The sequence below is a fragment of the Anopheles stephensi genome, chromosome 2, assembly GCF_013141755.1.
Source record: "Anopheles stephensi strain Indian chromosome 2, UCI_ANSTEP_V1.0, whole genome shotgun sequence".
In the NCBI taxonomy this organism is placed as follows: Eukaryota; Metazoa; Arthropoda; class Insecta; order Diptera; family Culicidae; genus Anopheles; species Anopheles stephensi.
The window spans coordinates 16,426,099-16,454,034 of NC_050202.1; the positions used below are offsets into that span (position 1 = coordinate 16,426,099).

A 27,936-nucleotide genomic window follows, 5' to 3' on the forward strand; every position below is an offset into this window, starting at 1 on the left:
ATTCTCTTCAAGTATAGTGTTTTCGTATTCGTACAAGTCACCGAGTAGTTTTCTACACGATCATCCAAGTGATTAGGTGTGCTTCTGTTTTAAGTGTTTGTGTTTTACATTCTCCGTCCCAAAAGTTACCCCATTTTGGAATGCTTTTTTTCCTGTTAGTTTATACTCATCTTACTACCTGTTCTAAAGTATAATTGCCAACTGTAGCCAAGCTATCTCGCGTGTTTGGTTTTCGTCAATCCCATTTTTTCCTTCTTTAGCTGGAGTTTTTCTTCACGTGTGTGTGTGGTTTTGCTTTTCGAGTAGTGTATTTACTAGTTTGTTTTGTTAAGTTAATACTTTCACGAACATGTTGCTTCTGGACTATGTTTGCAAGCTGACTGTCTGTTTTTGCTGGCCAGTAGATATTATGTTATGCTAGAATAGCACTAGCGCAGAGCAGCTGTTACGATTTTGATTTTTTTTTCAAGAAGAAGAAACTGTTTTGATACATAGAAAAGGACTGGAAATAGTAGTGTGAATGTGTGTGTGTGTGTGTGTGTGTGTGTGTGTGTGTGTGTGTGTGTGTCTTTAGTATAGTTAGAAAGACAGTAAGCGAATCCACTTCTTCGAAAGAGAAAACACAGCGCATAGAGAGGCTATTTAGCGTGCAAGGACTTTCTCCGGCTTGAAATTTCACACGACAGAAGCAGTTTCGAATCCAATGCAAACCGTGCCCTCGACCGACTTAACAAGGACTCACTATCCGGCTACGTGACATAATTAAGTCTCCCTATATAGCCCAGTTGACCCAGCAGATCCTTAAGCCAAGAAGAAGAAGACAAAGTAGGAAAAGAAGGATAAGACAAAAAAACGAATAATATTTAAAGAAACAAACTACAGAAGAGTAGTAGTAGAGAGTGCTCTTCAGCTGTTTATTAATTATTATATTGTTACTCATCTCGTCCATTCGTTTCAACACACACACACACACGCGCACATTGACCGTCCTTCCTCTGGCCAACAACACACGCCAAGCATCCTTTTCCCTGCCTACCCCCACACCGGGCTCACATTCCATCGGCGCATTCCCTTTCCAGCTGATCCCGGGCGGGATATACCATTCCAATCCAGCCGCATCCGTTCCTTTCCGTTCCCTCCAATTGTTTCCGGTTTTCTGTGTGACTGTGTGATTGTGTGTGTGTGAAATGCTTCCACTTCCGCCTTCTAATCATCACCAACACGTGGTGGTGTGCTCGGACGCGCGCTCAAGCACTTACGCACAAGGATGCGTGTGCGCACACACACACACTAATGCATACGCACACATACACAAACACGCACACTCACGCACGATGGTGGGTGTGTGGGGGGGTGATGTTGGTGGAGTTACACGCCTTGTGGTGTGTGTGTGTGTGGTAGCGATGATGGTGGGAATTACTGAGTCAAAATGGGGTCTGGTTTTTGTTGGGTGTTCTTCTTTGTTGTGTTGCTTGAGTTTGTTTGTTTTGCTGTGTGTGTGTATATATATAAGGTATATATATTTATTTTAATATATCTTCGTTATCTCTCTGCTTTGTTCGCTTGTTTGCTTTCTTCTTCTGTGTATTATCTATTAGTGTATTGTTTTTCTCTTCTTTATTAACTTGCTTTTGCTTGTTTGTTTTTTTTTTTTGTTTAAACCTCGGGGATAGTGCTTTTCTCCTTTGCTTTCACACACTTTTGCTCGCTGCGGCTGCTGTTTCTGCTGCTGCTGCTGCTGCTGCCGCTGCTGGCTCTGCAGGCTTTGCCTTTGCTATTCGTGCAATAATTACCAAACACAACAATTCTTACAAATATGTGCCCGCTGCCGCTTTCGCTTTCGCCCAGCTATTTGCTTTTCTCTGTGTGTGTATTCCTTTATATCTTTGTGTCTTCTGCTATTATCAAATACCTCCCTTCTTGACTGCTTCCCAATGTGTGTGTGTGTGTGCATGTTCGTGTATGTGTGTGTGCTTAGTTGTTGTTTGTTTTTGCTTTTGTTTTAGCTGTTTTATCAGTTTGTGTTATTTGCTTTTTTATTCGTAAGGGTTTCTTCTGTTTGTGTGTGTGTGTTGCTTTTATTTGCATTTCAAATATTTTACCTCAACGCTAACAAACGCGACAACGACGACGACAACGACGACGAAAGGAAAGAAAGGAAGAAAGGGAAGAAATGATCTTTCATTTGGATTTTTTTTCGTCTTCGTTTTACCCCTGTCCGAAGATCCGTTCGTACGGCATTCGAACCTATCTTCCTACCGTTTCATGTGTGTACGTGTGTTTGTGATTGTATTTGTTCGTGTTGCACTTATGTACGTGTGTGTTGTTTTGTTCATAAACAGTTTCTTTTAAATACATTCTCTTCTCGCGCTAGCCTTCCCTCTCTCTCTCTCTCTTACACACTGCCTTGGTAGTAGTAGTAGTAGTTCTTAGTGAAAAGCTCTTATTTTTATCAATAATGTTTTTTTGTTTGTTGTTTTTACTGCATTTACTATCTCTCTTGTTTGCTGTTCTACGATTACACTGTTCGGTTTAGCTGCAATCCAATTGTGCTGCACCCGGACACAGTATTTATCTTGCCGTGCTTTTAAACCCGGTGTTAACTGACATCTTCCACGTGCTTTTAAGCTGCGCGTTGCCTCGCTTAACTCTTCTTGCACCTGTAGAGCAGTGTGTGTGTGTGTGAGACTCGTTGTTATCATTGTGAATGGATAATATTGCAAATCGTAACGATGATTTGTTTGCCTACAGCTTCTTGCCTTCACCGAGCTTCTTATACTTTAATTCCCATTTGCAAGCAAACTGCCAAAAAACACTACCGCGCTGCGCAAGATGTAATTAGGTTTGCGCGCTCCATGCCATAAAGAGGATATCAATCGGCCCAGGTTCTCTGCGCGATGTTCAGGATGAGAAAGATAAGCTGCTGCCTGCGCGCTGTTGCTGTTGCTGCTGCTACTGCTGTTTCTGCTGCTGTTGCCGCTGCTACTGCTGCTGCTGCTGCTGCTGCCACAAAACTTAGTGCTTGTTGCTTTACACACGTTAGCAATGGCGACACACTAAAATAATCGAACGAGGGGGTTATATGTTAGAATTGGGAAATAACATTATTTACAACGATATTTAAAAACGAAACGGAGGAGAATTATTATAATTTTCAGCAACAAACAGCCCTCGTGCATCCTTCTCCGCAAAGATGCCTAAAACCAAAAAGAAAAACCTTCTTTTTCACAATCGTTTTCCAACCTCTAGTAGTAGTAAAATCTTAATCGAATTTAAATATATTCACAACCAACAAAAAAAAAAACAAAACTCCGCGCACGTGTCCAATTTTGGGTCAATTTTGTGTATAGAGAAAGGTGCAGGTGTAGAATAGGTGTTAGTATAGTAGTGTGTTGGGAATGTTGTTGTTACCTGCAGCTGTTCGAGAGGTTCGAATATTCTTTCCAAAACAAAAAATTTTTTTTTTAAATATTCTTCTGTAAACGGAAAAAAGAAAGCAAATCGTCCTAAGAATAGCTTTACCTATTGGCCATTGGTTTTTACGTCCCTAGATGAACCTACCCACCAATAGAAGCAATCCTTTCCTCACTCACACTCTCATCACTTCAACTACCTATTTGATGTCTTCACTATCCTGGTTTGTGAAAGAAAAAAACCGGTCAAAAGGACCCTAACACAATCTTTCTAGTTTTCTTTCTTCGATACTTTTTCTCCGGCGAATGATTTTTTTTTTCATTTTTAAACTGCCCTACAAAAGAAGGAACCGTATGTGTGTATTTGTGTTGCAACTAAACATGCGCACAATTTCGTAGACTTTAGTAGTAGTTGTTGGTTGTTTTTTGTTTTATTTTTACAAAAAAATGTACACAAATAGATTAAGGATAGTGTTTTAAATTTAATTTAATTTAACTTGGTTTCCGGTACTTTCTTCCTGCGCGCTCTCTCTCTCTCTCTCTATCCTGCCTGCCTTGTGCCCATTACTGGCCCCTTGCTTGCTCACCTCTCACACTATTTCTTGTTCATCTTCTATAGGCTGAATAAGGAAAACGCTTTCAAAGCTGCACGAAGAGAAGGTTGCTGTTGTTTGTGATGCAGAAGAGTTAAACGTGTGTGTGTGTGTTACTGTAGAACAGTGTGTTGTGTAGTAATAGAAGTAGAAGTAGTTTGTAATAGAGTATAGTGGACACGCTAGAATTTTTTTGAGTGGAATTGCGCGGTGTTGTTGCTGTTGCTGTTGGTGGTGGTTGTTTGTTAAATAGCTGTTTTATATATGTATTTATAGGCAAGGAGGGGGAGAAGGGTTGGGTGTGGTCAAAATTTGTGTTTGCCCCCACTGCAACCCTCCGCCCACCCCCTTGCATATTATTACAATTAGCAGTTGATTGTATGCCCCCTTTGTTTGTTTTTTGTTTTTGTTTTTCTTTCTTTTACCATTTTTATTTATCTTCTTATTTATAATTGTGGTTGTTACAATTAAAATTTTTTAAGTTATATATGTTTTGCCTTTTTTCTTCCTCCTCCTCCTCCTCCTCCTTCTCTCTGCCGACTCTCGCTTTTGTTCCTTTCCATTTGTTTACTTTTATTTTGCAATAAGGATTTTCGGTTTTTCTTCTTCTTTTTTGTTTGGAAATGAGAATTTTACCTTGTTTTTCTGTTTTCTTCTCTTTCTTTCATCTGCGTGGGAGCGAGAGATGTGTGTTGTTGTGTCTCTTGTGATGGTGGTAGTGGTGGTGGTGGTGATGAAGCTGTTGTCGTTTTGTTGGATAGTTATGGCCTGTTGTTGCTGTTGCTTCTTCGTTTCGGTTATAGTTGTTAAAAGAGCTGCTGTTGTTTGCTGTTGCTGTAGTATTTTTTTCTTTTCTTTGCTTAATTTTTGTAGATGTTCTTCATCAAGCTGATGTGCTTCATCACTGATGCCATCATGAGAGTTTACTTGCTGTTGTTTGTTTCTTGCTCTTGTTTGGTATTTTTCTCTGTGTTATGCTTTTTGAAGTTTAATTTAATGTTTATCTCGTTTAGCTTTACTTGCTGCTGTACTCTTTTGCTTTGCTTTGCTGTTTACTCCTTTTTGTTCCTTCCTTTTCATTTGCATCATCATCATCATCATCTTTGCTTGTCTCCACACTCCACAATATTATCCCACGCTGTATCTCTCCTTCATTTGCTTCTTCCCCGGTTTTTAAATCCAAATCGATAGCGTTGCGCAGCTGTTGTTGCGCGTGGCTACAGTCTTCTTAATAAACAAATAGAAAGGCGCAATGTATCGACCTGTAGCTCACTTCGATGTCATCATTGTTACGAATTCTGCAATGGAGGGAAGAAAGAAAAAAAACAAAACCGGGTAAAAAGTGGGGAAAGTAAAAAAATATATACATGCTTTTGTATTAACAGTCCAGGTGTTGAAGGAGGATTTTATCTATTCGAAGAGCTATTTAATCATGAACAATTTTTAGGTAAGCAAATTGAAGAGAAGATAAAGAACAGTTTTCAGACATCCAGCCTGGTGCACATTAAGTATTCACAAAAACCATCGCTGGCAGAGAGACGCAAGTTCTACGAGTAAAGAGCGAGCTGCTATACTAAGGAGACACCACAAACATACGCTTTGTTGGCTGAAATTGTTTGCGCTACACACTTGGATGCATATATTAACATGTTCTAGTACTCCACCAACATCAAACATATGTGCAATGTGTGGTGGAGTGTGGCAAAACGAGCTATCGCAAGCGAAAACCCGACGCTGCTCGGTCTAAAGCCGTTCGAACGGGGCAAAAAGTACGTGGTTTGTGGTGCAATATTTTAATTTATCGTCATTTTTACATTCAATTTTAATTTGAAAAATTAGTGCAAGTAAGAAATTGCTCAAAAAACAGACTATCAACTCCTGTGCTCGACCGTACAATATCCACCGGTTGAAATATGATTGCTGGACGTTTCGGAACAACAACAAACCGTTTGGGATGTAATTTTCACGTCACGTCCTTCTCAAGTGTGTGCCACATCCAGAGTTCCAGCCAACCAAAGCGGAACTGAGGCAACAAAACACACTCACATCACGCTTCGCGTCCATGGCAAATATTAATACTGCTACTCTGCTACCCAGCGCCAAATAACCGCATTATTATCTTTATGATAGGTAGTAGCGGGTTTCTCGTTAGAAGTATTTAAAAAAAGCACCGAGCGTACACACAAAACTGAATTTCTTTTGGTTGTGTATTTGCGCCAGCTTTTTCGTGCTTTTTCGCCATGGTTTAGATGATTATTTACAGCTTCTTTGAACGTGGTTCTGGTTATAATCAAGCGCCCTGCCTGTGTCCCTGGGTTCCTCACAACAGATTCCACCAGCGCCACCCCCCCCCCCTCCTCTCCTCCTGGGGCTGGTGTATCGTTTTTCGCTAAGCGTTCCCCCATCACCTTTGCAGTGAATACGAGATGCATCAACGTGTCCACGACACATGTGTGCCGCCCGCCTGTGACGTAGGTAATAGAGTAGAGCGATGCCTTCGCGAGAGCATTCTCATTACGACCCACAAAGCAAGACACAACCCATCCGAGGGTGTACTTTGAGCTAGTCTGCAGGATCACACAGGGAAGATAAATCTCCACCACACACATTCACTGCTGGTCCCATGTAAACAAAATAAAATCCATATTGTACCCAACGGAACCAACTTCGCCCACTACTGTGTCACACACATACTCTGTCATCCCCACAAAGCAAACCCGAAAGCAGTGCAGCCGCCATTCGGGGATGAAATTATCCGAGCGCAGATTCGACAAATGACGTCGCTGGTACACCTTGGGGGAGTGCGATGGTTGTAGGGAGAGTTGTATTAACAAGACTATTTGTACAGCACAACATTTGGGGTCATAAACAAATCGTAAGACGGAAGTGCGCCAAGTACAGTTTGCCATAAATCTATTTAGGTGCTTACGAACGGAACCATATGTTGCACACCATCCACCAAAATGCATACGAGGCTATCTCGAACGATTTTTAAATGGATGCTTTTGCTCCAATCACCCCTCCCCTTAGCTGTAGGTATGATTCCCTTGTATGGTTACAAATTTCCACAGCGGACATTTTTTTTAAATACTCTGAGTAGCTATCTCTCTTCCAAGTTGGAGAAACTGAAGAAAAATTTAGCTTCAATAGCTAACCAATTACCACACGACCAATTATCATGTCACACGATCGACATCACACTCAACAGTTCCTGACCATGCACAACAAAACAGGATCTCATTACCGATGATCGTTAAGAAACCGGGCGGGGTTGTCCCGTGATTTCGTTTATAAAAAGATCTCTATGAACACCACCCTTCCACCCCCGATCTAGGTACCATCATTTGGGCAGGCATATTAACAGTTTGTTGTTCGATCTGTTCGAATGAAAACACCGCGGCATCAACCCTCCCCTCCCGGACTCAATGTCGAGAGCACGAGGAAACAATCTTTACTTTCTTTTAACCGTGCTGCAAGGTTTTTTTTACCGAACAAGGTCAAACGAAACACAGATTCGCCAAAGATCAACGATCGTTTTGCTTATGTTTTTGCATTGTTAAGGCAGGGCGCGTTCGTAATTCGTCACATAGGGTTGGTGGGTATTGAAGGAAGAGAGTGATTGTTTCTCGTATCACACGCGAGTCACGAGTAGCAACTTCTTGCGATGAGTAAGCCGGGTGGTGCGCATGAGTAATTCATTCCTCTACTCCCGCGATTGTTGTAGCCGCAAACTGCGAACAAGATGACGACGTTTTCAGGCGCAAATAAAACATGTGATGCGTGGAAGTAGTGGCAACACCTTCACAATCAACCAACTAGTGGGATCTGATTAAGTGTAATTTGAAGCATTCAAAGACACACTCATCATAGCTGTGGAGTCATCAGTTCAAGCGGACGTGAGAGAAATTTAAATATTTATTTACATAATAACAACTTTTTGGCAAAGATTTTTTAAAAACACTTTCTAAAGAAAACGTGCTTTAAACTATATTCTACACCCGCGTTACAAAAATAGCACCGCTTAAATCTGTACCGACGACCAAGGGATGTATTAAAAATTGAAATGGCCTTTTTTGTTTGCGCTACCCCAACTAATCTACTTCTGAATGACGTAGGCGGCTGGCAGGCAGCGTAAAAAAACACAAAAGGATTAAAGGTTTTGCTTTATCGAGTTTACGTGTTTCGAAACAACTTTCGTGCTAGGCAATTTTACACTACATTCGCGCGATAAGCGGTTCGTATTTGAACTGAAACACACCCCGTCATCATCATTCATCTGATCGTATAATAATACGGATGGTGGTGTGAAGAATCTATAAAATATTAAAACTCTTCACTTTCTGCTGTTCAATCGGGGAAAAAAATGATCAAGAGTTAAGGCAGTAGAATAGGCCCATAAGTGTTCCATGTAATTTGTGGGCCCTTAGTCTGGTTTGGTCTTAGTCTACTTCTTAGGCTGATAAAGATATCATATTTGCGAAGCCTTCGCCCCATGTGTGTGTGTGTGGTGCATTGCATCAATGCCAATATCAACTTGCTGGCGCACAAGAGTGCAATGTTTGTGAATCAGCTTGCAACATCTGTACAATCTGGTGCGTAACGATGCGGTTTGTTCCATTGCAACCGAGAGAAAAGGTGCATTTTTCCACACATGCAACAACAAAAAATTCCACACGGCACTGCAGTTTCCCCAGAGGTATTTCTACACTAAATATAATACGTTTTAACCACACAATATGCCGCTGCCATCGTTTAAGGTTTGCTTTGTGACTCCCATAGACAGAAGAAAAAAAGGTTTTCATTCAGCAGCAGCAGCCACGCTTTGAAGATATCTTCAAAGTTACACTAAAAAGCCCCCCTTTTGCTTTATGTGCATATACTTACTCTCCTAAAGCCCTTTTCCTTCCACTTGACTAAATTCTTCAAAAAGAAGCAGAGGAGAAAAAAAATCTGCTCGAAAAACCGGTAGGCTTGTGCACACTGCCCAACAACCAACCCGAGAGCAGGAGGAGTTCGTGATGAACAATCGTGTACTTCAAAGACGTTTGCGCTGCTGTAGGTGGCATACTGCGAGGGGCAAAAGGGCAGCTTCTCGAACCCGTTCCCACCCACCAACCAACCAGGTCGGTAAGGGGGGGTGTGAGAGCTCTAAAACGCAAGTGAATGGGAAAGTCAACAAATGATTGAAATGCAACTTTCAACAATCGTTCGGTGGAACGGAGAATGGCACGTTGAATGTGGCCAAAAAAAAAGACCAATGGAGCGAGCAAAAACGAGAAAAAAAAGCCAAACCTAAAATAAAGCAAGTATGTTTTCTACTGCTACTACTACCGCTGCTTTAAATGCGTTAAAACTGTTCACGAAAAACAAGCGCATCCGGCGGTTTGACAACCTCCATGAACAGTAAACACGGCACACAGGGCGTCCTCTGGGAATGCAACAACAAAAAAACAAAACAAAATTCAAATCATGACCCTGACAACCACTGATGGCGCAGTATTATTCTTTGCCACCCGTTCCAATACTGGGTCCTCTCTCCCTTAGGGTAGACGACGTACTCTGAAGCCTGCTGCTGCTACTTGCCACCAACATTACCGCGTCATATCGATCAAACGTGTTCGATTGATTTGCACCCCCAACTCCCACCCCATCTTCACCTTCACCAAATGCAGCGCGCGGCTCCACTTTTTGTCGTCCGGGTTTTCCGGGAAACTCTGAATATACAATTTGCTCCTTGCAACAATCTCGCAAGTAGTTCCATTGTCAATCCTTTTTCTTCTTCTTCTTAACTTTACATTCTACGTACCTTCATAATTAACCTGGCCATCGCCATCTATATCGGCTTCACGGATCATCTCATCGACCTCCTCGTCTGTTAGCTTCTCGCCCAGATTAGTCATGACGTGGCGCAGCTCGGCTGCCGAAATAAAACCGTTGCCATCCTTGTCGAAGACTCGGAACGCCTCCCGGATTTCCTCTTCACTGTCCGTGTCCTTCATTTTGCGAGCCATCATTGTTAGAAACTCGGGGAAATCGATCGTGCCGTTACCTGGAGGAAAAGAAGGGAGAAGGTGTTGTAGAAAGGAACATTCATTAGTAATCAAGCTTACATTCGCTGTAGCTCTCTCATGCATGGGCCGGCTTCATTAGATAATAAGTTTTCAAAAACTTTGACGATATTAACAATTTAATGCTGTGGCTCCGCATCCATTTTACATTCTTATACGCAACTTCCGGATAAACCAACGTGGGGAACGCGTGTTAAAGTTTCCACCACGGTTTTCTTGCTGATACGCACATAAATATATTAAAGTTGTAAGAGTCTCGTGAGGCCAAAAGATCCTACATATCGCAACGGAACGCACCGCCGCTCACACATTTGTGCTAGCAGTGTATAAATATATAATAACGTCTTGTAAGAGAAAAAAAAAACGCACACACAGCTTACACCAACGGACTATCGTCAAAGAGTCCTTAAGTTCCCTTTCGTCGGTATTAACGCAGCTGGGAAGGGAAGAAGCTATCTTTTTCTTGCATAATATACGGTCCTTCGGTATCGATTTTTACCTTACTTGGGGAAAGTAATACATTTTCTTACCCTCCGCATACACACCTACATAATATGGTTTCACAACAAACTGGGACTAAATCACAATTCCCTTGGCCCCCCAAAAAAAAACCTTACATATTCCTACCCGGCACAGAGGGCACAGTGGCACACGATCAATTTTTCGGGCGTCGGTAAAAGGTGTTTTCTGATTTGAAATATTAATGAACGCGAACGGTAAACAGATTGAACCATCCCCTATAATATTTTATTTCGCCCCGTAGGAATGGGCAGGCTATGTCCTTGTCCGGGTGAGCGAGAGAGGAGTTACCATGTTGACTCTGGTTGTTTGGTTGGTGAGGGAGTAATGGTATCGTCGTCTGTTTCAATTATTTAGTCCAAGGTAGGACCGAGTCCAGTCTCAATAAATCGTAGAAATGAATAAATTGAAAAACAATTTCCCCCCATTTGGAGAATATTAATTCTAGTAAATTAAAACGTTATATACCATGATAATGCCTAAGGCTATATTCCCTCTAGACAAGTTCTCTCTCTCTCTCTCTCTGTCTCTTCTTGTCCAAACGACCTCTTACTCTTGGGTCATGTCACCACGAACTTGGATAGTCAGTCCTTACTACGGAGGAACGGTCCGGTTGGGATTTGAACCCCGGTCCTGCCGTATGAGCAAGACAAGTAATTGTCTATTATAAATTTGCTTTCAACCGATTACATTCCAAGGAAGAACCTTTTTAAAAAACCGAACGGAAAAATGGCAACCCGAGCAGAGATCGCCGGATTGAATAGGATCCAATTTGATTTCTAATCTCGGAAACTGTTGGTATTTCCACTATTATCGAACCCTTGCGTCGTAATAGCCGAACACCACAATCACACCACGAAATAGGTTGCCACCAGCGCACCCAAGACTAGGACCATCAGGCGGACACACAACCCAAAGGACACACAACGGCGCAAAGAACCTTTCATTGGAGTGCCCCATTGACGACGACGACGACATGATTGGCAATAGAGGTCATAGATAAGGAGGGGCCCCTGCTGGTAAACCTCATTCCCACCGCAAACCGTAACTATCCCGGAGGCGAAGTGAAATAGGTTGCCTAAAATAGTGAACCACACGACAACGCTGCACTGTGCTGCTTTTACCCCGAACTTTACCCATTATCCATAAAATCCAAAAGCACGGCCCCGGGTTTGGGTAACGGGCCAAACCCCAAAACGACCGCCGCCACCACAAGCCGCCGTCAAACAAAGAGTTATCCTGTGTCTGTGTGTGTGCTTATAATACTTTTGGTGGACTCATTGCTCTCCCCCAGCCTCGCCAGGAGGGGACGGAAAAGTGCTGTGGAGGATTGCAGGAGGGGGTCGAATTGATTCGTTCGCTCCGAATTCCGAAAGGGCACTGGTTTTCCCAGGGCCGGGGCAATATCGTAATGACTTCAGCCCACCCGAAGCTCAGGATTTGGGAGGAGTAGTAGCCGTCGTCACCGGGACCGGAATGCCGGTAGCCCACAATAAGGGAACGGAAATTTATTGTAATGTGTTTTGTACCGTACGCCGTTGTGTTGGCCCGCCCGATGATGGTGGGTGGTACAAAACTTTTTATGTCAAACTAGCGTGATTACGAATGAGAGCTTACGGGTGGGTAACAGCTATGTAACGGCCTAGCTACTACGTCGTGGCCGTCAAACGCACACACACACACACCGACACAGGCGGGTGTTGTTCTTGTGCGTGTTTGGGGTGCTTTTCAGTATATATCCTCTGTTATGCTTGTTCATTTCCTATCTTGTGCATATCGATTTGACAGATGGATAGAGGGGAAAAAAAGCTCATTTAAGGCGTCGCACTGTTACAAAAGCGGTCTTCAACAAGGAAGAAATACTCCACGGTCGAGCATCATCGAAGCTACAACATTGTAGAATTTGTTTACTGCGAAGCTTCTCCAGTAGAATAGCAGCTCTTCGGCATTCGGCGACATTCTATTGAGCTCAACGGACTATAAACTAACGCTGCTGACAGTACAGAAATATAGCCCAAGACACAGGCAGCAGCAGAGCCACGGATTTACAAAAGAAAAGTTGCGAGCTAAGGAGAACACGCTCCATAAAATATAGTTTCCCCCATAAGGGACACACGATAAAGAAAAGAAAAACTTCAACCTCACCTCGACATGTCTACGTGTAGGAGACCAATAAATATTATTCATTGTATCTCTATGGTAATCGGACAGCCACAGGACATCGTGCAAACGATACCACCAAAGTTCGTGCTGAAGATTAACCGACCTCGTGCAAGGTATAACAGAAAGGAATCACGGCAACGAAAGCCTTGTGAGCATACATCACACACGCATAAGCCCCAAACAAACTTGAACGATTTACGAACGTGTCATGGAAGGAGCAAAGCTATTCACGACAGCGCCACATTGATAAACAGGGCGACGAAACAAAACAAAAAAATCCAGTCCAAATACATTATCTATTGCCAAAGTGCCTTTCACTGTTTTGATCCTTGTTGACTGGCGGATTTCTTTCAGCGTAAGCTTTTCCATGCCACCACACCACACACAGAACACTCCAAATATCCTTCTTTTTGGGGACACGGCAAAGCTACCGGACGGCCGGCCGGGCAACAGACGAGAAAATGTATAATATCACAATAAATTTCATTGTTATCCCTTTTTTTCATCATATTTACTGCGCTGCTCCTTTTTGGATTATTTATGGGCCCACCCCATTTTTTACGATGTCCCTCCCATACTACTAGCATGCGTGTATCCTCCTCCTTACTCGACCTACCGGCGGCTGCGGTTAGGTAATTGCCATCTTTTCACGCGTATTACCATCGACCTAATAATGGGTTATAGAGGAGCATTCTACCAAAAGGATTGTGTGTTACTTGTGTAGTATGAACCAACTCCCAAGGGATAAAGAAAGCGAACCAGAAGACAAGACACAAGAGCTAAAGAATTGTTTCTTAGATCAATATTTGATGCCACTATTGAATCCAAACCTAACACCCATAAAGATGATGTATGGAAAGAAAATGAAATTCCTCCATTGTTCTGCTTATTGCTGAAATATGGAACATTGCTAAAGCTATGCAATGCAAAAGAACAAGGCATTTTCACACAGACGTAATACCGCCACAGCACTAGGAGAAACCCAGTTCAATTTTCGCTATTGAATGCTCTGTTGCAAATAGCTTCAAAGCAAAAGGCCAAAAGCCAAAACTTCCCATTGCGCATACCAGCGCAATCAAGGAGACACGTAGTAACATCAGAGCGCTATTTAGTGCCTCGACGTCGCCGTTTAACCGATAAGAAATTCCTAAAGTTCAACTATCCAACAAACTGTGCTCGTGGCATTTCCTTTGAAGTTGCGCAGCAGACGTTTTCAATGGACGAAGCCATCATAAAACCAAAAGAGCATGATGATGTCCTTTTCTCGTTTAAGTGATTCCCATTCAAAGCATTCGCGATGCCGTCCATTTTGTCTATGCGCCAACAAATGTATGTTCAAATGTGTTTTTTTATTCTAAATTTTTCTAATAATTTCACGAAATTTTCATACGAAATCCTGGGGGTTCAACATAAAAACCACACCCAGTGAAATACAAAATGTGTATCGTATTCTTTGCGAAAACATGCATCATAACTGCATACCACAACTGAACCAAATGAACATATTAGAAGATAAGACAAGCCGAAACTGATAAGCAAAAAGGCACCAGGAGCTGGAGCAGCAGCAGCAGCAGCAGGTGGATCTTAATCACACTCGCAAAAGATAACTGCAAACAGTCTCACATACACACACAAACCCAACCAATGGTGTGGGAAGCGGTGGAACGATGCTATCACCACCGAACCCGGGTGGTTACGGGCCACGTTACATTGACGTAATTTAACGAGGTGTGAAGCAGACGTGCGTACATGTTGTTACAATTGCAACCCTTCCAGGCTTCTAACGATGGCAGCACCACGAACGGCTGCAAAACGATCGACAATTTGTGGCGTCATGAAACAAAATCGATGATGCTCCTTAAGTGTCTTAATAACTACTACTCGTCCATGACTTCTTATCATGGTGAGATAGGGACAGTAATTTTATATTATATTTTTTAAATATGCAATAAATCATCAAGCGCATTATGTAGGTGGTAAGAATAAACAGTAGCTTTAACAGATTACAAGCCTAATTGCGTTTCGTACATTATCGTTATGTTGAAAGACGATGAAATACGAATATTACTTGTAGCACACAAACTTCCTAGATTTACGAACTATAAACGAAGAAAAGAGAAGTAAATTGTTATTCTTACACTTCACCAACACATCCTCCACATCTACAATTCTTTTGTTTCCCCCGTTCTCGAGAATATCCTCGTACACCAGCACTGGGAGCGTACGAAAACATAGACCCAATTGCCTCCAGACGAGAAAGGGGTTCACTATCAGATCGTTATAGTACGTGACCTGTGCACCTTTTTACGTACACACCACCACCACCACACAGCACGTCCCGACTGGTCAGTGTTTGGATCAAGAGGCAAGACACTGGAGGAGCGCCGGAACACGGCACAGGACACACGCCATAATCAATCCCTCCAGGGAAGGTCTATAAGCCGCCCAGGATACACAACCATACTGTGCATACTGAACGCGCGATACACTGCGCGCTTATCGTGGACACATATCCGGATAACGCACACAGCTTTTGCCATTGGCTGTGGTGTTGGTTGCCTTTCGTAATGGGTATCATTTTCCCTGGAGTGCAAAACGCACGTTAACTGGTAATCGTCGCGCTATATAGGCGCGCAGAAAGGGCCGAAAGGGATATACACACACGCACACACAGGGTTACGTATTTGTTATTGTCCGCCTAACTATTTATTAGCTTAAGAAGCTTTTTTCCCTCTATTTCAAAACAACCCGCATAACGGTGTATCCATTCCATCATGCAACCTCGGGGTAATATGGCCACCGGGTGGCGAGCTTTCGGTATCCTGTGTATCAGCACATAATAATCAGATAACACAGTCCCGGGCCATTCGCTCCGTTATGGCAAATCATAATTTACATTTTAAATTAATTGTTCTCTTCCCCCGGCTGTTTGTGTGTTGCTGCACCAGCATACGGAACATGAAACCTTCTCCCCGGGCACTACTGCATGGAGGCGCCCAGTACTTCTTGCCATCACAGGGCACAAGATTACACTGTTCCGGGATAATTACTGTTAGCCGGTAATAAAACAGCACAGCTCATTCAGATGACGATGGTTTTTTGGTGCAATTTAGCATGCGGTTTTGCCGGCTCATGGTGACGTCAAGATCGTCCCCTTCCCGGTGAAAAATACAAAAGCTTCACAATGCAAGAAAACTATGTTGTTTTTTTATGTTTTACTGTACTAAAGATCTGTACCGCCTTCTGCTTGGTGGACTATTATTTCAAACCACATCCGGTTGCGGGAGTGTGTACTTTGCATTCGTAATTGCTCATGAGAGAAAAAGGGTTTTTTTCCCCCCCAGAGTTTTGTTTTTGCCTGCCCTACTTATAAAGCTTCTTACAAATGAGAACTCGTTTTTCCTGCCGCTCTTATCACACAAGTTGTAAATTACTCTAGTCGACAATTTGTTACCCGCAAACCACGATCCAGACGACGGCAGGGGTAACATCATTTTTCGTTCAACTTCAGACACAAAGAAACGATCTTGATAAACTACTCTTCCACTTAGGTTTTTTGTTGTTGTCCTATCTTCCAAGGGAATTGTCCAACAAAAAAAAAGGTTCATCCAAAAATAAATTGACGTACACACAACTGCGTCACATCGACATCGAATTGTCTTTTCCTTCGTCCATATACTAACCTATTGACTTTCTATCCATCGTTGCTGAAACAACAACACTACCCTCCTCTTCGAAGGGATCCTCGTCCTGTTCCTGTTTCACAAAATTACATTTAACCAATATGTCTTTCCCCGTGTCTGCATGCTGTGTTTCGCATCTTGTTTTCAAATCGCAAACAACTATTTACACTGGATGATTTATACGTATACATCATGAAGCCATTTTCGTCCACCCTCACAACACACAACAGCTTGACAGCTTTCGTAAAACCGCACTCGGGCTAAAAAGGCGGAGAGCATAATAAATCGGCTTTCGAAAATTGACACTCAAGAAAAAAAAAACACACACAGTCCTCCGGAGGTTGAGGAACCCTCCCGTAAATCATTAAGACAACGGGAACGGAGCTTTGTGTGTGTGTGTGTGCTATGCTGCTGCTAGACACACAACCGGGAAACTCCTAGAAAATGCCGGAAAATCAATAGCTGCCAGTTTTTTCATGCTAACCTTCCGATAAGCTGCCGGCATTAGAACACGCGCACGAGATTACGATGAAACTCGATTTGCTGAAGCTACTACATAGTGGCTGATGAAAATGAAAAAAAGGAGCACATCCAAAGGCACGGACAGAGTGTTTGTCTCAAAACTCATTACGCCACATACACACACACAGACCATTCCTCCCAGCCTGGCCTGTGTGTTTGCCTGTGTGAGAGTTGAAAATTTGGTACGATTCCAAAAACACAACGAGATTGTTGACACGAAATTCGAAGAATGACAACTCCTTGAAAGCTTTCCTCTACAAAGGATGCTAAATTTATCGAACCGAGCGGGGCGCGGGTTGAGGTTGATGCACCACCACCACTACCCGAAGGAAGAGGGTGCTGCTGGCACGGGAACAAGTTCCAGCACTCCTTCCTTTTTTTATCGACCCAAACAAGCATACTTCTTCGGTGCGGACGAGTTTAATGGAACGACGACGACGACGACGATGGATAGACGCCAACGCGATACACATCAAGGCAACGACGACGCCCAATATTTCCTCATTCGCCATCATCATCGCCAAAACCAAAATGAAGAAAGCTAAAATGGAACAGAAAAGCCGGAATTTGACGCCACGAATAAGGCCATCCAGGCGGCCCCCACCCACATCAGGATTATGGATACGACGAGGGGGGGGGGGGGAAGCAGCAACAACAACAAAATGACGTCACCAACACTCCATCATCACTGTCAGGACCAGCACGAAGCACTGAAGTCTAGGCTGATGTGGAGTTCAGCCACAGGGGAGGAAACAAACTCCCTCGTGCACTACTCTCCCTCTGCGCTGTCGGTACATGGTCCGAATTCTCGAATGGTAATACATTTGCTATTTTAATTACATTTATGGCCTCTTGTTTTCAATGCGTATCTAAAATATAAAACATATTTTATATTTTACTTAACATTTCTTAGAACTCGCCTTTCCTTCCAAGGCGATGGAGGCGCCCAGTACTTTATGATATCCTCATTTTAGTGGAGTAGAAGACTATATTTGTTGCGATAAGGATCGTGCCGTTTCTCATAGTCGTTGATCGGGTTTAGTTTAGTTACCCAGCTTAACCACACATCCTTTATTCTTGTCAAGTTCCCAAGCAATTTCTGTCGCTCATTGGAAGGGTGGTCACCGTACATCCTCTTCCAATGAGCGACAAATCTTGCCCAGTTTTATCACATTATGAATGTCCCCCCCTCGCTTCTCGTTGATTAATCAAACGGACGAGTCATTTCCTGTTCCCTGATTTACAAAAGCTTTCCAGAGTCCCGGTCCAAAAGTCCTGTTGTTTATTTTTCCTGTGACTGCTGCACCAGAACGGCAGCAGCGAGAGGGTGGGTGGGTTTCACAACAGTGTTTCTTCACGTACTTTAATGCGCAGAACCAATTTCCACCCTCCTCCCCCACCCATATCTTCACCGTTGTTCCCCTCCGTTGGGTCAGATAGCATTATTGGACACCGTGGGTGGTGTTGCTGGGTTTTGCAATAGCAATCCTGGAAGCGATTTAAGAATTTCCAGGTGTACAATGCTTGCTCTTGCTGTCCCGCATGCAACGCAGACCTCGGAGCTTTACCTTTTAAGAGTTTACACACACACAGCCTTATCGTACGAAGACGTACGACTTTCAGCGAGATGAAAAGCTGTATTCAAAACACACATACAGCGATAGGCAGGCGAGTAGTGTGTGTTGATTTTCTCAGGCATGGAAAAGCCATTGCTCTCTTCTGTCCTTTATACACACAGAGAAACTTTCAATAGTCCGCAGTGCTAGTGGTAGTAGTGTGTTGGATGGGAAAGCTTTTTCCGCAGCACACACACACTCTCTCTCTCTCTCTTCCCTGGGACGCTTTCTCTCCCCAGCTCCGCCACCATGGCTTTGGGTTTGGTGGTTGCGGTATCTTTCTGGAAATCTTTGCTCTATAGCTGTGTTGTGTTGGCCGTTTTTTATGTGTTAATAGCAGATGGGCTTGCGCACAAGCGCTCTACCGTTTGGTGGCTTGTGTGTGTGTGTGCTTTATACAGCCAGCTACTGTCGTGCTCTGGTGCTGCTGCTACTGTGTGGCTGTTGTTCCTCGATGCTACTACCAAACCACCACTGGAGGAAAACGATCGATATCTGGCCTCCCGTAACACCCACGTTTCCATGCCGCCTTCTGCTGGCCGCACACGATATGACACACTGTTGCTTCACAGAAGCACCTTTTTGGCTCAAAGCCACCACACACCACACCACCGCCCGAGCTTGCCATTTGATAATTTTTGGGTAGAACGTTCCTGCCACCGCTACGAAGCAATCCGCTCCAAAGCAGCGCAAAAAAACCGTGGACACACATAATAGCAGATTCCTTTTCGGAATTCTTTTCATATTTACGACACATGGGCTGCGTACAGTACAGGGCAGCTAAACAGGGAGCTGAATGTTGGATCCAAAACCACCAGAAGGGTGGTGGTCCTTCTTCTCTACCTATTACGAAAATTGAAACAAAACAACACATACCTATACGACCGTCAGAGCGCGCAGGCGAGCTGCTGCTGCTACACTGGTTTGATGGAACAGTGCTGGATTTGCATACCCATATACGCGCTTCGCAATAAACAAGGGCGGTGGCTTTAACCCGTTTTCCATTAGCATCCCATATTTCAATTATGCCAATGGTTTTGCGACACACACACGCGCGCTAGGGGGTTTTCTGCCCGCTTTTGCAATTACTATTACACAACCATATACACCGCCATAGCAGTAGTAGTACTACGGTTACGGCTAAGAGAGGCAACATTAGCCGGTATCGCCTAGCAGTTAACAGATTTGAACAGTCGGTAATAGTTCATCTTTGTAAAAATCAAATTCCTCTAATTCAAAATTCCCTTAATGGTTCTTAGAGGATGTTCTGTTTTGTCTATCTTTGATACAGTTTTCATCAGGTTTCAAGCTAATTCATCAGGGTCATCGGTGCGCTCTGTTTCTATTTGGGAAGGAGGTGGTTACTACGAAAATTACTATAACGGACAAGTTTCTCATAAAAAAACGTTCCTGATCTGGTAGTATGTGTAGCTCGACGAAACGTGCTCTCTTTGGTATAGTTTCCTCTTTCACAAGTGCAGCCTAGTTTTCTACACCAGTTGCGATAGCACAATCGCATGAAGCTCTTTATAGTCTAAGAATACTAAGCAAATGTTTGGGGCCCGAAGCAAAAAAGGGCCCCGTTAATATGGATAGGGATTGGCCATAAGCTATCAAGGTATAATCAGGTATAAGCTATCCGAGGTAACAGCCACTCGGAGTCAACCTGTTCTGTACACTGAAGACGCACACCCAGTGCCCAATGCACCAAGGATTGAAGGACACCACTTAAGCAGTGATTGAATATAAAAATTGTCCAGATTATCTGTATCCCACATAATCTGCCACCGATGTATGCAGAGATCCTGTGGGGCATACATGGACTTGAGAGCCTCAGGAAAATTCTGGTGAAAAAGGACCCTTCCACCCCGATGCAATGCGTTCGCAATGCCAGCCAAATCCAACAGTTTCTGACGATTGTGCTTCCTTTTTTAACGACTTTAAAAAATGTAACGAATTTTATCGCGATACCGGCTTCTAGTAGAATATAACACAAAAGTCTCTCCAAATAGGAATTAATTTCATAATTACCCATTTACTCTGCGTGTACAGATTACTCTACCACAAACCAAAATTTCATTCAAGAGAAAAATGATTGTAGTGTGCCCCCAACGCGGAAGATATTTTCAAGTCGGTGCCTCTCAATTAATTTCACCGATCCGTCAAACTAATGAGGGAAATAGAGCAACCGAAACACCGGCCGGTATTGTTGGACTGGATAATTATTGATATCGCATGCAAACGATCCGCGGCAAAGGGGAGAAGGCGCGCAATGGTGAGGAAAGAAATGCTCATTATGATACACAGTATTTGTATTAAAAGGATCGAATATCACGGTGGGTGTATCATTATCACGGAAAACCCGTGCCTGCCTGAACAGAAGAGGAACGAAACCTCTCCCTCTCATCCTGTTTGTTTTGCTTGAAGCAATTTCCCGAAAAGTTTACAGTGAATAATGATATTCTCATTACGGGGGACACGAAAGGAAGTAGCCTTTAAAAAATGGCTTCTTCATTAATTTCAACTTCAAATCAATAATATGCTGGTTATCAACGAGGTTGCCTATTACATGAAGCTTAATGAATGAACCAGTTTTTTTTTTTTTTTGGAGGGAAACACATTTTCGATCCCTTTTTATCCTCTATAATGAAAGTAATAAAATATGCTTAAAAAAAAGTTCCACAAAACCCATCAAAATGTGGTACAAGTCGCAAACATTTTTAATACAGCGGGAAAAAGTTCTCTCGGATGAAGCAGATGAATAATTCATTACGATAAAACAACTTATTTCCTTCCACTTGCTTAGTCCCCTCCCCGGTCCCCTGCTGTTCATGATGTCTTTCATCCCGGAAAAGTTACAGTGCAGTGGGCACACAAAAAGGAATGTGTAATTCTATTTTTGACCGTTTTTTGCTTTATTCAAATCCATTTAGCTCGGTCTTCGGAATAATTTCAATCAGGATATGAAGGCTCTCGGCGTCGAGGACGTTGTGCATGTACAGAGTACACCCCAGAGTTTTAGCAAGAGCCCTGGCGTGCGCGCTATGCTTCTACTGCGCTCTAGTGTTACGGATGATCTCATTTCCTGCTACATATATTTGATGTTTCGTATATAATCGTTTCATACTCCCCAGAGCGACATACGTTCGGGTGGTGTACAGAGTAAAGCCGGCTGAAAGTGGATTTGTGTATGTAACATGAAGGACATTCCCGTACGAGAGAGAGAGAGAGAGAGCATTTGGTGGAAATCCAATTAATGACCGGTTTTTATGCTTCTCCACAGAGTCCATTTGTCCTGCTGCAAATGAGCTTGCTTCACACATAATGTGCTGCTCGCTCGCCTTCCTTAGTCTCAGAGCTGCCCCCCTCCCCCTCCCTCCCAAAACCCGGATCGATAGTTTCCGAAACTCATTTTCTCTCCGTTTGCCATAAAAGGACAAACTCCACCGGCACACACACACATAAAACAGGGAGTGTGTACCACCCAGCCGTTCTCACAAGCAATGTGACGAAGTAATAATGGTGGAAGGCCGTTGTTGTCGTCCACCGGAAAAAAAAATTCTCCAGAAATTGTGCAATTCCCCCCCTTCACAGTGTGTTCACATCAACATCACCCCTTTTTCGTAACACAAAACCTTTACAGAGAAGGCATGCTACTGCTACTAATCGGAAACCTTACATGTGACCTTTGGTCCTAAGCCTCGTCCAAATTTGTTCCTAAATAGTACCGCCAGACCGCCTACATAATCCACTACCTTGCCGTACTAAGAATTATCGAAGGTCACAATCAAAATCAACATCATCGTAGTCATCGTACGGGGTAGGAGACCATTAGTACGAACGACCATCACCAGTACACCAGGGTCGTGTTGTGGTTCTGTGCAAACCAAAGCTCCAGTCGTCGTCTTTGGCCAGCAAAGTCCTGGAAAATAATTCGAATCTGATTGCGAAACCTTTCCGAGGAGTGAGGTGGTGATTAATGCGCCGATCGCGTGCCAGTTTACGAAGCGCCCAATCATCGCCTGTAAGTTTTCCAATAAAGACTCGTGAGATGCCCGCCCAGCCAAAGCCACCACAAGGCAGCATCGATGCAACCAAATCCGTACCGAAGAAAAGAGAGAGTTCATAGCCTCTAATGAGCTATCCAACTTTCGGTCCTTGAACATCGAACAGCGCCGTGTTCTCTTTGTACGTTTCTTTTACACGTACTCTACACACACATACACAGAAAACCCGATTAGCATAATGCTTTCTAGATGTGATAGTTGGATCATTATAAAATCGATTACAGCACACCATCCACTGCTCCTTTTAGACGCGCGTGGAAGTTCGAAAAAGTTTTCAAATCATTTCAACTCGAAGCAATAAATTGTAGCAAAAAGGTTGCAAAAAAACAAGGGAATAAATCTCCCTCAACGCAAAGCATGTGGTTCGCGTCGTGGTGGTCAGCTGTTCCTGGACCCGGAGTTCTGTCAATGATTAGTGGACATCTACCAATAATCATCTAATTCCCTCCCCCTTATACATCGCTTTCTTCAGTGAAACCGTACCATGGATCAGTGAAGCGTGGAGGAGAACCACCATGTTACACATACACACAGTGGTGTGCTAGCCAGGCCATTAAATTAGAGAGAATGGAATTCTAACGAATGTCCAATTAAATTGCAACCGTTCAACACTTACCGTCCGCGTCGACCTCGTTGATCATGTCTTGCAGTTCTGCTTCTGTGGGGTTCTGACCTAGCGATCGCATAACGGTGCCTAATTCCTTGGTCGTGATTGTGCCATCGCCGTCCTTGTCGAACAGCGAGAACGCTTCTTTGAATTCAGCGATCTGTTCTTCCGTAAGTTGATCGGCCTGTTACAAAGGGGGAGAGAGAGAAGAAGAGATAGAAACGATATTAATCCAGCTGCTGTTAAACAAACGGACAATACAATCATGCGAAATTAAAATCACGCAGTAGAAAGGGACACATCGCCGTCACCTGTCACATCTCTGGGTTGTAAATATTTCCAACTCTTTCAACCATAATTATTTGTCCGGATGCGTCTAGTGTACGTGCCGAATGATTGCCAGTCAATCTGTTTTTTAAACTGACGGTAGAAAGTTCACAACCAATCACTGGCATGTCCATACAACCACACACACGCGTATAGCTCGCCTAGAAGATATTGATGGGTTTAACTTCAACCCCTCTACCTGTGGAGATTGATTGATTGGAGCAAGTTTATTACTCTCCCCTTTCCGTTTTTTTTTTTTTACAACACACAAATCCATGTGCTTCTTTCTCCGGTGAACACGTTGCACCGCAACACATGTTTTGGAAATATGTTTTAATCTCTTCCTCGACTAATGAAACGTTACTTAGTAAGGTATACAACCACGGCACATAACTTATTGCCCAGTTGGTCGCTCTAAAAAAAGATGAACGCAAAAACTATAAAATACGAACCATGAAAAATGCGATTATCGTCGATCGGGACGTGAATGGCAACGTAGCACTGTCTCACGCTTGCAAGAACGTGAGAACAAGATTAATTTCAAGCGGCCGAAACCTTTCACAACTACAGCCATTAGTTGTTCCCAGCACGCTCGGAAGTCACCTTTGCTGAGAGTTCCTTCCGTTTGCCGTCTGGTTGGGTTTTTTTTTTTTTTTTGGTGGAGTGCTATGCTCAGGGTCATAAAATAATCATGCATCTTCCAGCAACAAGCTCCAAGCAAACCACGTCATCAATCAAGCAACACTACCCCACCCTCAACAGGGCCACCTTTTTTTGCTCCTCCATTGCTCTGTTCAAAGCTCTTCCAGATCTATCTCCAGAATCGGTGGGAAAAAGAAATCAAAGGTGCTATAAAACTTTCCACCAGCCAGCCACAGTGGGTTCAATTTAGTATCTGTAACACAGCCAAACAGAAGAGATAGAGAGCGAGAGACTAGAGTAACCCGAGACACGTGACACTTGATCACGGAGAGATGCAAAATGCCAATGACCATCGTGCTGGGACGGAGAGGGGGATGGATTGGTTGGGGGTGTTGTGTACCCGTTATGGTGACAAGTTATTCGAGAATCATTAAACATTATTTATATGCATGTCGTACCTTCGCGCGAATCAATGTGTGCCGCCCGTGGCTGGCTTGATGATGCCCTACTGACGTGCCTCACACTGTGCAATGTGCGAGTTATCGCACCGTGTGCTCGAGGTGCTTACCAACGAGCAGTATTGGAATTGGGGACAAGTTTGTACATTTCGGTGTTGTAACACGCCCTAACATGATGTTTTTATTAATTTTTTTCAGCAAAAATTTAAGTTTGCTAAGTTGAAATTTAAACAGATTTTCAACAATTTTTTTAAACTTAATAAATACTTTGAACAACTTTGCACAAAAAGTTAGATCATATTCGTAAACTGTGTGGATCATTTGATTTCCACCGGGTTAGTGAGACACACGAGGTGTCCATCTAACGCAAACAAACATAGCTTCCTCTCTGTGTTGGAGATACGACGCTCTGCTCTGCACATCTTAAACATGCGACATAAACCGGCAGAAAAACCGGTTACTACTACTGCTATTACTGCTGTGCTGCTCCAACATGCAACAGCATTAGGAGAGCTCATCTTTTCGCAACTAGCTTGGATAAGGTGTCTCAGTGTAGCATAACGAGATATATCACGTCTTGTGACTCATTTGCAGCATATATTATATTCCGAACCATTTTTTGACAAGTGAAGTTTTCTTTGGTGAGTGATTTGGATATTACACAGGCGTCAAAAAATTCAATGATAATGCACATCTGAATGATAAGGCTCAGCTAAAAATATTTTGAACCCCGGTCCTCAACTATACGAACTTCAAAAAGGGAATTTTCCTATTCTACTTCACTTTGTGAGGAAATATCACGGTTCGGTGTGGAAGTCCAACTCCCTAGGCCCCCTTCAACACTACTGCGCGATTGTGGAACACGATCCTCTTTGGATATGGACCGGCAGCTAAAGGCCATACATATGTCCTTAAAATGAGGTCCTCTGTGGCCACGTCACGCTAGATACCCTTATGATAACTTAAACATATATGGTTTTATACGGACGGACTTACACCTAGATTTTTTTTCCTTGGCACTACAACCTCGAGAGATCTTGGCTTGCCATTTCTGGCTTTCTGTGACATGATTTTACCCGTAGCATGGTAGTCAGCCCTGCGTACCCGTGAAGAGGGCTGGATAGGATTTGAACCCCAGTCCTGTCGTGTGAAGACTGGCGCCGTTATCGCATCGGCCACCCGACCGGCTCAAATAGAGACCCCCTACCTAGATACCCGAGCTATAATATCAACATTCAGCTATCTTGAGTCAATAATTGTCAAAATTGATTCTGTAAGCCTTTTTGCTTCCTGATATCCGATAGGAGTAAGCTTGAGTGACTGAGGAAAACACTAGGCCTAACAAAACCACTAACCTCATAATCTGATCTGGAGGATCTTTATTTAAACTGCTTCTGATCATGCACTATGGTGCAATCTACGTAATAACGACGATAAGATTTTTCTAAATCACAATCATTTACAACATCTACAAATGAGACCAATAACAATTGACAAATGCAACAATTGCTTTTTTGTTGTGTGGTGTGATGTGCTGTTCTACTTTCCTTCCAGTTTGCAGCGCACTTTTTCCTTCGGTGCCAATGCTAGACATTCGATGTCAAAACATGGAGGCTCATTAGCATGCTACAAACCAAACACGAACCACACAAAGCTTTTACCACCCATGTGATGTTATTTTGACACTTCAATAACACACACACACACACACAGACAGACAGACAAACCGCAAGCCGGTTGTTCCTGACCCCACCAATAGCTTCCTGCTTTAGCTAAACACAGAATCTGTTGCATCTGATACGATTTGCTAGGGCTCTAATGCATTATCTATAGGAGGTAGTTCCAATCAATATCAATTTAAGAATAATGTGTTTCTTTTTTCATTCTGCCCCCACCCCCCGTTCAACAGGCCTGGAACCATTGGCAATTCAAAAACAATTCAAAATCCTTGGACGGAACAAAAGCAACACCACGTGTGCGCCAAGAAAAACCCTGGCCTCCGTTGGTGTTTGCTTCTCTTGCGAGCCGAAAACTTCGGCCAACAAACAAAATGCATGGATAGCACCGAAAACCGCAACGCACATCAAAAGCGCCTTACAAAAACCCCGGCCTGAGTCAGCGAAGAACCGGGTGCAGCAACAGGGGGTGGTCCCGCAAACCGACCGACCGTGCGCGAAAGAGACACCCGTGCGGCGGACCCCGAGCCGGTGAAAATCGAAAATACATTTCCCAAAAACACGGACACACCGTAAAAACATGGCGCACCGGTGGGGGAGGGTGGGTTGCTGTAACGGGGACTTGCCCACCCGAGCAAACCTACACCAACGAACCTGGCCTACATCACTCTCCTAACACCGGCTCCGGAGGAAGAACCCGGCGCATACACCGTTATACCAAAAACCACCCCACCGTTATACCAAAAACCACCCCACCGTACCATACACACACACACACCCCCCGAACGAACAGACGGCAGAAGGTGTCCCAAAAATAACATTCCAACACATCGCACACCGGGGCCGGTGCGTTTGCTGCTGGTGTTGCTGCTGTTTTGTTGCTACCAATAGGGTGCGAGACGAGGTGACGAGGTAGGCAGTGTTGTGTTGCCGCTCGCATAGCACCACGAATGCAACAAAAACACATCTCCGCAGCACAACTGCAACAGCAGCAGCAAAAAACACGCATCTGCAACTGCAACACCCGAATGGATGAATCAAAAACCCGGTAAAGTTTGCGGCTGTGCTTGAATGCTCGTGCTGAGCTCCGATAGCCGGTAGAAGGTAGAAGCCATGTCTCTGTGCGTTCGCACCAAGCCAATGCATAGTGGGAGGAAGAGTGCCACGTTGGGTGCGGGAAAGCAGAATCTCACACGCAACTCATAGGGCAAATCAGTGTTATGTTCTAGTGCGAAAAATACTGCTGCGCGGCGTGTGTGTCTTTTGATGATTGAGATGGGATTATTGGGCTCCTAATAGTTGATTTGTGCGTGGATCGCTGTATGCTTTTAACCCTGAGTTCGTTTATTCGGTTGGTTATGTGTTCAAATATGCCAATTTCCGGTCTCGGTCTATCGGCCAATTGTGTCAGTATCGGATCCCATCGGAACTCCACTACCTAAAACTGGCTATCCAACTTCTAAAATTTATCGCCTAAAAATACATTTCAATAGCATCAATTAAGTTAATTCAAAGAATTTAAAATTGTTCTTGAAAAAAATCCAAAATATTCTATCAACTTAGAAGCACAGACCATTCCAGT

General features: G+C 43.5%; 1 protein-coding gene across 6 annotated transcripts in view; it reads right to left on the minus strand.

Annotated features, from left to right (window-relative positions):
* Positions 1-887: 887 nt before the first annotated feature.
* LOC118507192 (calmodulin) overlaps positions 888-27,936 on the minus strand; it is a 32,718-nt gene continuing 5,669 nt past the window's right edge. For 4 of the 6 annotated variants that reach the window (XM_036045265.1, XM_036045266.1, XM_036045267.1 and 1 more), the window contains 3 exons: positions 23,261-23,435; positions 9,813-10,055; positions 3,823-5,304 (listed from right to left, as the gene is read on the minus strand). In XM_036045265.1, coding sequence (XP_035901158.1) covers positions 5,276-5,304; positions 9,813-10,055; positions 23,261-23,435 — 447 coding nt within the window. In that variant the 3' untranslated portion in view covers positions 3,823-5,275. Of the gene's footprint in view, positions 3,057-3,822; positions 5,305-9,812; positions 10,056-23,260; positions 23,436-27,936 lie in introns of those variants that run through there. The other 2 variants (XR_004905611.1, XR_004905612.1) reach the window with 1 other exon arrangement.